We start from the raw sequence: 12,688 nt of genomic DNA, 5'->3' as shown, positions 1-12,688 counted from the left end.
GCTTCTAGAGATCAAAGGTCTTCTCCTGTGACCAAGGGAAAATTTAGTTTTTCTCACTTAAAACCCCTTTGTTACTTACTAGAAAGTTGCTCTAACCTATCATTTTCTGAAATGTTGAACATTTTCTTCAGTGCTCTGATTCATACCGGGTAGAAGAGACTAATTATTTTTGTCCACTTAAGGACTTCAGGAAGATCACCTGTCTCCCAGGACCATTCTACCAATCAGCATGGATGCTTGTGTTTCTAATGTCTAGTCGTGTGCTCTTTTCCAAAATGTCCTACTTCTTAGTGACTGTATGCCTGTTTTTCAGGTCCTTTTATGATCAGGAAAATCTCAAATCATTCAGGTCAATTAACTTTGTTTATTTATTTGTTTATTTTGAGAGAAAGACCAGAGAGAGAGCAAAGAGAGAATCCCAAGCAGGCTCTGAGCTGACAGTCTGGGGCTTGAACTCATGAACTGTGAAATCATGACCTGAGCTATAGTCAAGAGTCAGACGTTCAACTGACTGAGCTCCCCAATAAATACACTTTTAATTTATTTAAGTGTTTATTTTTGAGAGAAAGAGAGTACAAGCAGGGGAGGGGTAGGGAGAGAGAGAGGGAGACGCAGAATCTGAAGCAGGCTCCAGGCTCCAAGCTATCATCGCAAAGCCCCATTCAGGGCTCTGTCCCACGAATCGTGAGATCATGACCTGAGCCAAAGTTGGACACTTAACCGACTGAGCCACCCAGATGCCCCTAGATATATTTTTTAAATAGAATAGCTCAGGACACAACAGTCTCCTGACAGTGAGTATTGCCTTTTATCCATGTCATGTGAGCACCCTGCTCCAAGTTTTCTTCTTCTCTGATGTGAAAATTTTGCTAAATCAAACACCTCTTGATTAAAAGATTTCCCATAAAACTGAAACTTAGTTTGGATTTTTTTTTTTTTTTTTTTTTTTTTTTTTTTTTTTTTTTTTTTTTGCAAAAATGCTTATCTTTGTTCCTTGGGGGCAATTCTTCCCAGGTTGTAAATGTTCAGAGTTTGTGTTGAAGGGAATGATCCCTTGAAAGCGAGAGGGAAGTTTTGTTTTGTCATTCTGTTCTCCCCAGTACCTCCTGTGCCCCCTTTACAGCTGGTTGTTGCTTGTGGTGCATTTTTTTTTTTTTTTTTTATCATTGTGTTGCTTCCTTTGTATTTTTTAGGTGATGATGGCAAGGCCTTAAAATTAACATGCTAACTTCACATCTCAAAATAGGCCAGGTTTTATCAAAGGAAGAGTACATTGCACTCAATTTCTTGTTTGCTTAGGACATAGCTTTTCTTATTACCAAAGTGAATCTGACCAAGGAAGTAAATTTGACACTGTTAGCGTATCCATTTGCTTATTTGGCAAGCATTTACTGAGCACCCTCTGTGCTCTAGGCCCTGTGCTAGGGAATATAAAACAGTTGTGGATGTGGTGCCTGCTCTCCGGGAGATTATTCTCTAGTGAGGGGACAGAGAAGGAACCAGATCTTCATAGAGTGGTGCTAAGTGCCGTGATGGAAAGGAACACAGGCTGCTATGGTGTAGTACATTCAAGGTGTTTAGCTTAGAGTGGGAAGATTAGAGAAGGTAACTCCTCAACTAAATTCTGAAAGACCACAGAGAATCTTCCTGTGAAAAAAGACAGTTAAGAGCTTGGGGCCCTGAAGTCCCAACTGCCATGGTTAACCACCTCCATAACCTGCTTCCTCTGTGGACTCCTGTCCTTTTCTATAAAACGGTGACGATGCTAGTAGCCACTCAGAGGGTTGTTGAAAGGCGTTTAGTAGCTAATTGACAGAAAGTGTTCAGCAAAGTGCCTGATGTATAATTGTCTCACTAAATTTTAGTTATGATCAGTATGGAGGGAAGTGAGGAAGAAGAATAGATCTAGGCACAGCTCTGGCTGTGTGGATCCCTCCCTCTCTCCCAAAGTCTGGGAACTACTAATTGACTATTAGAACAAGGAAGTAGCTGAGATAAGGCTGGCCAGGGATTAAGTGTGGGGAGGGGAGGGGTGCAGATCCTACTCAATGGGCTTGGTAGAGTGGATTAGAAGCGGATAAGACCGATTTTGATGGAGGCTTAACTATGATAGCTAACACCTTATTGAATGCTTACTGTGATCCCAAGATTTCTGAGTGCTTTACATGTGAGGCAACCACTCTTTGAGACAGTTGCTGTGGTTATCCTCTGTTTACAGATGAGGCACAAAAAGGTTAAATAACTTGCCCCAAATTCCATAGCTAGTTAGTAGGATGGAGCCGTGATTTGAACCCCGACTGTGGACCTCTACAGTAGGTACTCTGTACTGCCTCTGAGGGTGGAGGACGGAAAGAAATGTCCACAGCTCCCAGAAATAGTAAAGAAGAATCAATAGCACTTGATAATCGGAAATGGGAAGGGAAGAAAAATTAAGAATCAAGGATGCCTCCTGGTTTCCTGGCTTGGGCAGGGAGTACTGTTCTTGGTACGGAGAACAAACACCAAAGGGAGAGGCAAAGTCGGAAAGGGAATGTGGTGAGTTCACGCTGGGCCCCAGTGATTTTGAGATTACTTTGAGCCGTTGGATGGACAATTGGATATTCTGTGTCCATGAACACAGAGCTGGAATAGTCATTAGCCTATAAGCAGAGGTTGAAACCATGAAAGTAGATATTCTGTTTACCTTTTAGTTTCTCCATAACAGGGCATAGACTTTTAAGCTTACATTGCTTCCTTCCTTCATTATTCATGAAGCAAACTTTATCAGGCTCCTACTATATGCAAAGCCAACTAAGTTAGGAGCTGGAGATCTATATATAATTAAGGTATAAATGGTGTCTTCAAGTTGCTCATAATCCATCTGGAGGACAGAACATCAGTCACAATACCGCTGTGGATGGCATAAAACAGATGTGCAAAGTGCTATGAAATGCAGAGGAGAGATTGGCCGCTTAGGAGATCGTCACAGAAGAAGTAACATTTGCCATAGACCTCAGAGAATGAACAAGACTTGGCCAAACAGAGGAAGCGGGCAGGAAAGGGCATTCCTGGCAAAGCAAACAGCATGTGCGTGTGGTGGGCAGGCCTGAAAGAAACAAGTGTCCAAGAAATGGTGAGCAGTTCAGTGTGGCTCCACCCTTGGGAGGTGCCTGGGGAGGAGGATACAGGGCAGGTGGTGGCCACACCTGAAGGGTCATTTGCTTTCAAGCCAATAGTTGGGGGAGCCCATGAAGGGCCTAATATGATCAGATCTGTGTTTTGTCTCTAGATCCCTTCTTGGATGCCTCAGGTAGCTTCTAGTTGTTAAGGTTAGTTGTTTCTCTTAGCGACCAAAATAAAAATCAGTCACATTGCCCCATATTTGATCTAATTCAGGGCAGATTCCCTATTCTCAGCATCTGAATTCCTCAGCTTGAGGTGACCTGAGCTTGGTCCCGAATGTATTGAAAGCAGTTTTCCTCTGCTTGTCCTCATTTTTCTTTTAGTCAATAGATTTCTTCTTTTGGTTCAGTTCATGTAGCTGCCCTTTGTGATGTTGCCACAAATACTTCGTCTAGGTTTACTGCTCACTTGGCATTTGTGTAGGCCTCATGACCAGGAATATATAAAAGAACCGTGATGACCATGTTGAGCTTTTCTCCTGGGGCTGACCTTGATTGCTTCACGGTCCTGGCCGTGGAATAACAGGGATTCTTTGGCCGTAATATGCTAAAGTTCCTAGAATAAAGTGACTTAATGGGCTTGCAGAGGCCTGCAGGGGGAATCTCTGACTGGCTGAGTTGAGCTGACCCCTCTCCACTCTTTCCCCATACAGGCCTGCAGAGACTTCCTCATGTTAGCCCAGACCCATAGTAAAAAATGGCAGAAGTCCCTCCAGTATGAAAGAGACCAGCGTATCCGCCTGGAAGAGACCCTAGAGCAGCTGGCGAAGCAACATAATCACCTGGAGAGGGCCTTCCGGGGCGCCACCGTGCTGCCTGCCAACACTCCCGGCAACACTGGTTCCGGAAAAGGTAAGACGCTTGGTCCTCGGGGTTGCCTGTTCACACGTGAGCCAGGGCCGTCTTCTGCCCTTGATAGAACAGCTGCAGACTCTCGAGAACCAGTGACTCCTGTGACAGGGAACTGGAGCCGTTTACTTCTCCTGGCTTTTCCACTGCTTTCTATCATGCGTGGCCATGTTTGTGGTTTGCGCAGTAAAGATCCTGCCATGCCTGGTTTGGGTAAAGCCGAGCCACGGTGAGCAACAGGGCTGCTTCTCCCTGCAGATCAGTGCTGTTCTGGCAAAGGAGACATGAGCGATGAGGATGATGAGAATGAGTTTTTTGATGCTCCTGAGATCATCACCATGCCTGAAAATTTGGGCCACAAGTAAGTTGTCCTTGCCTCCCCCGAAAAATGAGCACATCTGACCTTCGATGTTGAGAGATATTTAGGTGGGAGTATCGTAGTTGTCAGGGTTAACTAAGATCCGGACTCTTTTCCTTAAGCGAGTGGAACACCGTCAACTTTTTTATATGAGCAAGTTCTCCAGAGATGTTTAAATTCACGCACTTTGAATCTGAGTGTTGTCGCTCGGTCACCCGTTACGTTACCGAGTTGTGCTTAACATTCCGCTCTGCAAAGACGTGGCGAGGAGCGGAGTCTAGTTGTGATCTGTGTTCTGACTCTCGTGTGTCTCCCGCCTGTGTAGACGTACTGGCAGCAACATCAGTGGAGCCAGCAGTGACATCAGCCTGGATGAGCAGGTAACTCTCATCTGGGAGCCATCGGGTGAGGGACTTGGGTGTGATCCCCAAGGATTGGCGTGTAAAGGGCTAAGAAAAACAGAAAATACTGATTCTTTAGTATGGGGGAAGGGGAGCTTATAAATACCGGGTTTTCTGTTCTTTGCGGGTAATTGAATGGCTTTGTTTTTGCCCTCAGTACAAGCATCAGCTGGAAGAGACCAAGAAGGAAAAGAGAACTAGGATACCATACAAGCCAAACTATAGCCTCAATTTATGGAGCATCATGAAGAACTGCATTGGGAAAGAACTCTCAAAGATCCCCATGCCGGTGAGGTTCTTACACACCCGGGCTTGCCCCGTGACTGCCCCACCCACTTGAGAGGCAGCTCGTGACATGGTCTTCGTTACCCTTATAGTCATAAACTGCCCCTTCAAATTAGCTGCCTTAGTGTAGTCTATGGATCTGGTGTGTTTCCAGAGCATTTAGAATCAGATGCATTGGTTTATAATGTTTATGAGCAGATTCCTAAGCTAGATGTGCCTGGGGGCATGCACAGATAAATACGGCATAGTTTCTGTTTTTCAAAAAGCACATAGTTTAAAAGAGATGGACATGAAAACAGGTAGACAGTTTTACTCTCTGTGGTAGTGTTACGGGAAGCACTGTCCATACAGAGGCTTGGGGAGCACAGAAGCATCGTTCCATCTGGGAAGATGAGGACCATCTCCATGGTGAAGTCGGTGTTTGGGCTAACCTCCCTGCCTCCTGTCCTGCCCTCCCCCAGTCTGTCCACACCGTTATGAAAATGGCTTTTCTTTAAAAAAAATTTTTGTTTGGGGCGCCTGGGTGGCGCAGTCGGTTAAGCGTCCAACTTCAGCCAGGTCACGATCTCGCGGTCCGTGAGTTCGAGCCCCGCGTCGGGCTCTGGGCTGATGGCTCAGAGCCTGGAGCCTGTTTCCGATTCTGTGTCTCCCTCTCTCTCTGCCCCTCCCCCGTTCATGCTCTGTCTCTCTCTGTCCCAAAAAATAAATAAACGTTGAAAAAAAATTAAAAAAAAAAAAAAAAAAATTTTTGTTTAATGTTTATTTAGTTTTGAGAGACAGAGCATGAGTAAGGAAGGGGCAGAGAGAGAGGGAGACACAGAATCCAAAGCCGACTCCAGGCTCCAAGCTGTCAGCACAGAGCCCGACACGGGGCTCAAACCCACGAACCGTGAGATCATGACCTGGGCCCAAGTCAGACGCCCAACCAACTAAGCCACCCAGGCACCCCTGAAAATGGCTTTTCTCAAATTACAAAAGTAGTCATGTCACTCCTTAGCCTAAAATCCTTAGCTGGATCCTTTTTGCTTTGAGCATAGTCCAGATTCCTCAGTGGGCTTGATACTTCCTCTCTTGGACCAGTTTCCACCCACACTGGCCGTCTAGTCACTCAGTTACCTTCAGACATGCAGAGGCATCTTGGTTTTTTCCCCCGCAGGGCATTTGCACAGACTGCTCTTTCTGCCGGGACTTACATCTGCTCTCCACCCACCCGTGCCGCTTTTCTTTTCCCAGGGCTAATACTCTTTTCTTCAGGATTCAGCTATGGCATCATCTTTTTTAGCAAGCTTTCACCGTGTGTCCGGTCAGGGTGGCAGGGCTGTCCTTTGTGTTCCAACAGGTTCCGTTGCTCGTTCATTACATAAGCATTTACTGAGTGCCTACGATCTGCCTGGTGTTGGGCCGGTGTGTCAGTTAGGTATAGGGTCAGTGTAAAGAAACATCTCAAATCTGTTTGCGTAAACCCCGGGGTCAGCCAACTGTGGGCCTCAAGGGCGAATCTGTCTGCGACCTGTGCAGCCTGCAAGCTAAGAGTAGTTTTTATATTTTTAAATATTTCCAAAGAATCAAAGGGAGGATAAGATTTCATGATGTGAAAATTGCGTAAAATTTCGATGTTCGTGACCCTCCAGCTTTATTGGAGCGCGGTGATGCTCATTCATGCATCATGTGTTGTCTGTGGCTGCTTCCATCCTGCACCAGCCGTGTTGGGTCAGTGTAACAGGCCACATGGCAGTGTCATATGGGATAGTAAATATTTAGGCTTTGAGGGCCATGCAAATATTTACTATCTAGCCTTTCACAGAAAAAGCTGGCCAACCCCTGCCTTAAACAAATACTAGCTTAACTTATTCTCATGTTAAAGTCCAGAAGTAGGTGATCCAGAGCCCGTGCCATACTCCACACTCTCAGGACCAGGCTTCTTTCTGTCCTGTTGCCCTGCTAGGGCCTCAGTTCCTAGGTCTGAAGTGGCCACTCCTGCTGGGACCCTCAGCGTCTCTCATTCCAGCCAGAAGGAAGAAGGAAAGAGAAGAGCATGTCCTGTCTTTTCAGGGTGCTTCCTGGAAATTACATAAACTATCCTCACTTTAGTCTCTTTGGCCAGAATTTAGTTCTATGGCCACAGCTAGCTGGAAAAGAGGCTGGAAGTGAAGACTCCTACCTTCAGTGGCAGGACCTCGTTAAAAATTGGGGGGTTCTATTTCTTGCAGAAGAAGGGCAGAATGGAGAGCGGGGAAAATGCAGAAAGTATTCCCTCCCCTCTTGGGTCCTGTGGACCAGAGCGTGGTTTCCCCCTCTCCACAGACGGTGTTCCTCATGGTCTATAGAGACTGTGTCTTGTTGGTTTTCGTATCTTTGATGCTTAGCCAGTGCCTGGCACATACATACATACCATTCAGTAGATGTCAAAGTGATTCATTAACTGGTCTTAGAAGACAAAGATTTAGGGGCACCTCGGTGGCTCTGTCAGTTGAGTGTCCGACTCTTGATTTCAGCTGAGGTCATGATCCCAGGGTCGTGGGATCGAGCCCCACATCAGGCTCAGCACAGAGCATGGAGCCTGCTTGGGATTCTCTCTCTCTCTGCCCCTCTGCCCAGCTCATGCACTTTCTCTCTCTCTCTCTCTCTCTCTCAAAAAAAAAGAAAGAAAACAAATAGATTTATAGGTAGGTGTGTAAGAAAATGTCAATCTCCAGACAAGAAAAGGCCATGAGTTAGCATGTTAGAGACACATAAAACAATTGGTTCACTAGGGGCCTAAAAAGAACCCCACCTGCCCTGGAGCCTTGCAGAAAGTAGTGGGAAGGTGGGCTGGAAAGGCAGGCCATTGCAGCCTTAGAAATAAAGTTCCTGGGGTGCCTGGGTGGCTCAGTCAGTTGAGCGTCTGACTTCGACCCAAGTCGTGATCTCACGTTTCATGAGTTCGAGCCTTTGGATTCGGTGTCTCCCTCTCTCTCTCTGCCCCTCCCCTCTCGCTCTCTCTCTCTTTCTCTCAAAATAAATAAACATTGAAAAAAAAAACCTTTTTTTAAAAGAAAGAAAGAAAGAAGTGCAGTTTCTGCTTAGAAATAACTTCTGAGTCTCGGTGACCTCTCTCTCCTTTACCAGTAGTTCCTTGTTGACATTGCCACTAGGGCTGTGCAGTCTTGGACCTGTTTGCCTGAAACTCTAGTCCTCACCCTTCCCTGCTTTATGCTGTGTCACAGGAGAGTCGATTCCTCCAGGCGGTTTCTCAGGCTTCTGTGCCTTGGCGTCCAGTTGGGCTCCACCAGTGCAAGGCACGAGCGCGAGTTTGGAGCGAGAGAGGCGGAGGGACCCCAGGGTACTGCCCCATTCCCCGCCCCCCAGGTTCAGCTTCTGTGGGTACCCCTGGCCTCTGAGCCCTGGTCCTCCCACCGCTTCCCTTTGTTCCTCCAGCCCAGAGCCCGTGGCTTCCTGCTGTTGGAATCTCTAGGGTTGTCTTTGTTGGCTGCCTGAGCCTCCATCAGCCTAGTACCAAATTCCCTCCTTCCTTCTGCTTTAAATCCGCAGGTTCGTTTGTTTCCCTGTTGGTCTTCTGGGTGATAAAGTGACCAATATGAAAAGTTTGGCGCTTTTAGAGAAACTCTGGTTCCTGGAACAGTTGCTGGGGGCCTGGGCTGTGCGAGTGAGAACGGCGAGGGCTTAAGGCTGCACCGATTCTAGCCCCAGGCTGTGTGCCGTGTGTCTTGTAGCCATCGGTGGAACACATTGCCCGTCTCGTTTTCCTCAACATGCACGGAAGTGTTACTTCGTGTGGCCTGAAATTCTGCCAATGAGAGATTTTGTTGGCCTAGTTTCTAAGGACCTTCTGTAAAAAAGGCTCTTGAGGATTTGAGCTGTGTTAGTCCATTACCCCCTCAGTGTCCGTTTTTCTTCCACTGGTTTTCTCGAAGTGTCTCTCAGTGTTGAGAAGATGGTTTTGGAGTGTGGCGCCCTTTTTAGTTGAGGCAGGGGTAGATCCTGCTTCCCAAAAGAGGAGCGTTTTGGGGCGCCTGGGTGGCTCACTCGGTAAAGCGTCCAACTTCAGCTCAGGTCACAATCTCGTGGTCCGTGAGTTCGAGCCTCGCGTCGGGCTCTGGGCTGATGGCTCAGAGCCTGGAGCCTGTTTCCGATTCTGTGTCTCCCTCTCTCTCTGCCCCTCCCCCGTTCATGCTCTGTCTCTCTCTGTCTCAAAAATAAATAAATGTTAAAAAAAATTTAAAAAAAAAACGTTTTTTTTTTACTTTTTTTTTTTTGAGAGAGAGAGAGAGAGAGAGGGGCAACATGAGTGGGGGCGTGGGGGAGGGGCAGAGAGAGAAGGAGACATAGAATCTGAAGCAGGTTACAGGTTCTGAGCTGTCAGCATGGAGCCCAGTGCAGGGCTGAACCCATGAACAATGAGATCGTGACCTGAGCCGAAGTTGGATGCTTAACTGACTGAGCCACCCAAGTGCCCCAGGAGGAGTGTTCTAATGTTGCTCCAGTGGCTCTGCATTCGTGAGGAATTTTCCCAGATAAATGCTGGGTATATTTCTCAGAGAAAAAGTAGGCTCTAAGCTTGCTTATTTATTTATTTATTTATTTATTTATTTATTTATTTATTTATAAATGTATAGATACATAGAAACAAACATGATAATATTAATACTGGTTCTCTTTGAGTGACGATATCTCAGGTAAATGTTTTCCTTGATACTTTGTTTTTAAAGTTGGTTATAGTAAAAATATAAGACATTTCACAATCGAGAGGACAGTCAAATATTATCGTATGTGGCTCAGGGGTTGGTGGGTAGAAGGTTGTACAAAAATACAGAATACAAAAAGAGAGAAAAAGAGCATAGGAAAGAGAAGTGTTTTTGTTTTAACTGAAATATTGCTCTAGGCCGGCTCCCAGTGAAAAGGGAGTTGCTTTCTTCCTTCCTGTCTTCTCTGGATTCAGAACTCAGGCTAATGTCACTTGTTCAGTGATATTGCTGTATTGTAAAGCTAAATCAGCTTTATGGGGTAGCCTGGGAACCTAACCTGTTTTTACAGTAATTTTTTAAGTAGTAAAGTCATCTTAAATTCCAAACGGTTAGTTTAGAAGTTAACTCCTGCGGGGATGGAGAGACAGTGTCTCTTGTTCACTTCTCTCCGTACCTAGTGGGTAGTACAGGGTCTGGAACACATGAGGGCCCAGTAAATATTTGTGGAATGCATAAGTGAACGAATGAATATCTTCCTCCTGACTGAAACACGCGCGCGCGCACACACACACACACACACACACACACACACACGATCCTGTAGTTGAAAGTCCTAAGTTGGCTCTAAAACTTGAAAGGCAGAAACACTCAGTCCCCTGTCAGCCTCCATCATGAGCACTCCGGTCCACAACACGACTGTCCGGCCTCAGGGAAGAAATCAGAATCCTGGCCTGATGTAGAACTCAATCAATAATTCACAATCATCTCCTCTGGGGTGTAGAAGCTAACTTTTGTAATGTTTTCTTTTCACCAGTCAGGACGTGCCTGTACTTATAATTTATCAGCCTCTCTTTTCACCCTCAAGAATTTTAAATACCTCACTTCCTCTCTGGGTATACTTGTGCTAAAATACATTTCCTCTTTGATTCATTCCTTCTGTACCTATTTGATGACCGTTTCCCGTGGGTGAGGCATCGATAGCTTATGGCTATGCAATGATGAACAGAGAGGCACGGTTCCCATCTCAAAGAGCATACAGTTAGTGAAATAAATGAAAACAGTAATGTATCTTGCTCATTGACAGGGTCAGTCGACCAGGGAGAGAGGGTTGCTTGTAGGTTAGATCTCAGAGCTGGTCTCCTGAGCAAAGGCCTCTTCTCTTCCCAGTGATTTGCTTTATCATCTCAATATCTTGATATGTCTCTCCACCTGCAAAACAATGAAACGGTCTCTTATGGATGTGTGGGCAAAGTTTTTATATCTGTTCTTTTCCTGACAGGTGAACTTTAACGAGCCCTTATCCATGCTTCAGCGCCTTACTGAAGATCTGGAATACCACGAGCTGTTAGACCGAGCTGCAAAATGTGAGAACTCTCTAGAACAGCTCTGTTATGTTGCAGCTTTCACCGTGTCCTCCTACTCCACTACTGTCTTCCGTACCAGCAAGCCATTCAACCCACTCCTTGGGGAAACCTTCGAGCTGGACCGATTAGAGGAGAACGGGTACCGATCCCTCTGTGAGCAGGTAAAGGAGCCTCGGGACTGTGATGCGTTTACTTTTTGAAGAAAGGGGTGACTTTTCAGTTGATCCCCCTGGGTGTCCTATTTGCAGAAATTCGGTCCCTGTCATCCCAGACTGCCGTCTCTTTTCCTTCAGGGCTTCAACACTGGAGGCCCTGGTATTCACCTACTGTTGTGGGGATAAAAATGTCAAGTGTGAATTCGGGGTGTTTATCACCAGTTCGTAGGCAGCATCTTTTCCTTCTCCTTTCTTCTTTAATTTGAACCACTGATTTCTTCAAGGTGAGTCATCATCCCCCTGCTGCTGCACACCATGCCGAGTCCAAAAATGGCTGGACATTGCGTCAGGAAATCAAAATCACCAGCAAGTTCCGAGGCAAATACCTCTCCATTATGCCCCTCGGTAAGGCCGCCATCCTTGTAAGAATTAGTCCTCCAGGAGGGAGAGATTTTCTGGCATGATGGAAGTGGTCCCTGGCTTAGGAGTCAGGAGACTGAAAGTCTGATTTGGGCACTGAACCATCCTCTCTAGCTCTGGGCAGCTCGTTTGACTTCTCAGCTATCAAATGAGTGAGGAGCCAGGAGGCTCTTTAAGGATCCATCCAGGCATGAATTCTTTATCTTCTTAGCTATATTTAGTAAATCTTTAAGCACTGTTTTAGAATACATATTCTAGCGCATGCTTAACGCCTTTTCTATCAGCCAGTGTTGTTTCCTGTGTTACACTGGCAATGTACTTCATACCAGTCCATTTACTCAGTAAATCAGAAGTCTTGTGACTGCAAGGTTAGGTCTCTCAGACGGTCCCTCCCCTTTTCCTCTCCTTTCTCCCCTCTCTCTTCACCACCGGAAGGGTTAGGTATCATTGATGTACTGGCCGAACTCCAGGTAGGATGAAACTTTGTTTTAAAAGATCTTACTGGATTATAAGTTAATTTTGCACCGAGATCAGAAAGATCAGGCCTGGGAATAGGCATCCTGATTTGCAGTGTTGGAGAGTCTCTACACTTTAGAGGAAATGAGATTGTTCACAAAGCGTCCTAGAGATTCTCCGACGCTCACTTGAACCAGAGTAGCCACATTTGGCCGTGTGTGTCCAGAAGAGTGAGTACCGAAAAAGAAACACGAGCGGAAAGAGAGAAACCAAGTAGTACCTCCCTAGAAATAGAGCTGCCAGGAACTGCCTGAGCTCCTGGTGGCCTTCCATTTCCTGGTTCTAGTCTTCCATGAGGCCTAGCCGTAGCACGTGGCTAGAGTTGTCTTCTTTAGTAAATTCCCCTTTCTCTCAGAAATACAAAATATAGCAGGTATAGAAATTTCCTCGAAACTAGAAAGTAGCCAGAGACCAAACCCAGAAACGTTGGGAATATATTAAAAGGAGAAAACAAAATGGAATGTTAGCTTTACCGCTTCATGGTTAATATGCAA

The 12,688-nt window shown here is 45.9% G+C and overlaps 1 protein-coding gene across 2 annotated transcripts in view; it reads left to right on the top strand.

The window, feature by feature from the left end:
• Positions 1-12,688, top strand: part of OSBP (oxysterol binding protein) — a 36,191-nt gene that overhangs the window by 9,764 nt on the left and 13,739 nt on the right. For both annotated transcript variants that reach the window (XM_047878211.1, XM_047878212.1), the window contains exons 4-9: positions 3,815-4,013; positions 4,269-4,371; positions 4,694-4,748; positions 4,927-5,058; positions 11,019-11,264; positions 11,543-11,663. In XM_047878211.1, the coding sequence (XP_047734167.1) occupies positions 3,815-4,013; positions 4,269-4,371; positions 4,694-4,748; positions 4,927-5,058; positions 11,019-11,264; positions 11,543-11,663 (856 nt within the window). The remainder of the gene's footprint in view (positions 1-3,814; positions 4,014-4,268; positions 4,372-4,693; positions 4,749-4,926; positions 5,059-11,018; positions 11,265-11,542; positions 11,664-12,688) is intronic.

The sequence above is a fragment of the Prionailurus viverrinus genome, chromosome D1 (assembly GCF_022837055.1).
Source record: "Prionailurus viverrinus isolate Anna chromosome D1, UM_Priviv_1.0, whole genome shotgun sequence".
NCBI classification, from domain to species: Eukaryota; Metazoa; Chordata; class Mammalia; order Carnivora; family Felidae; genus Prionailurus; species Prionailurus viverrinus.
This window is presented reverse-complemented; position numbering and strand designations above follow the sequence as displayed.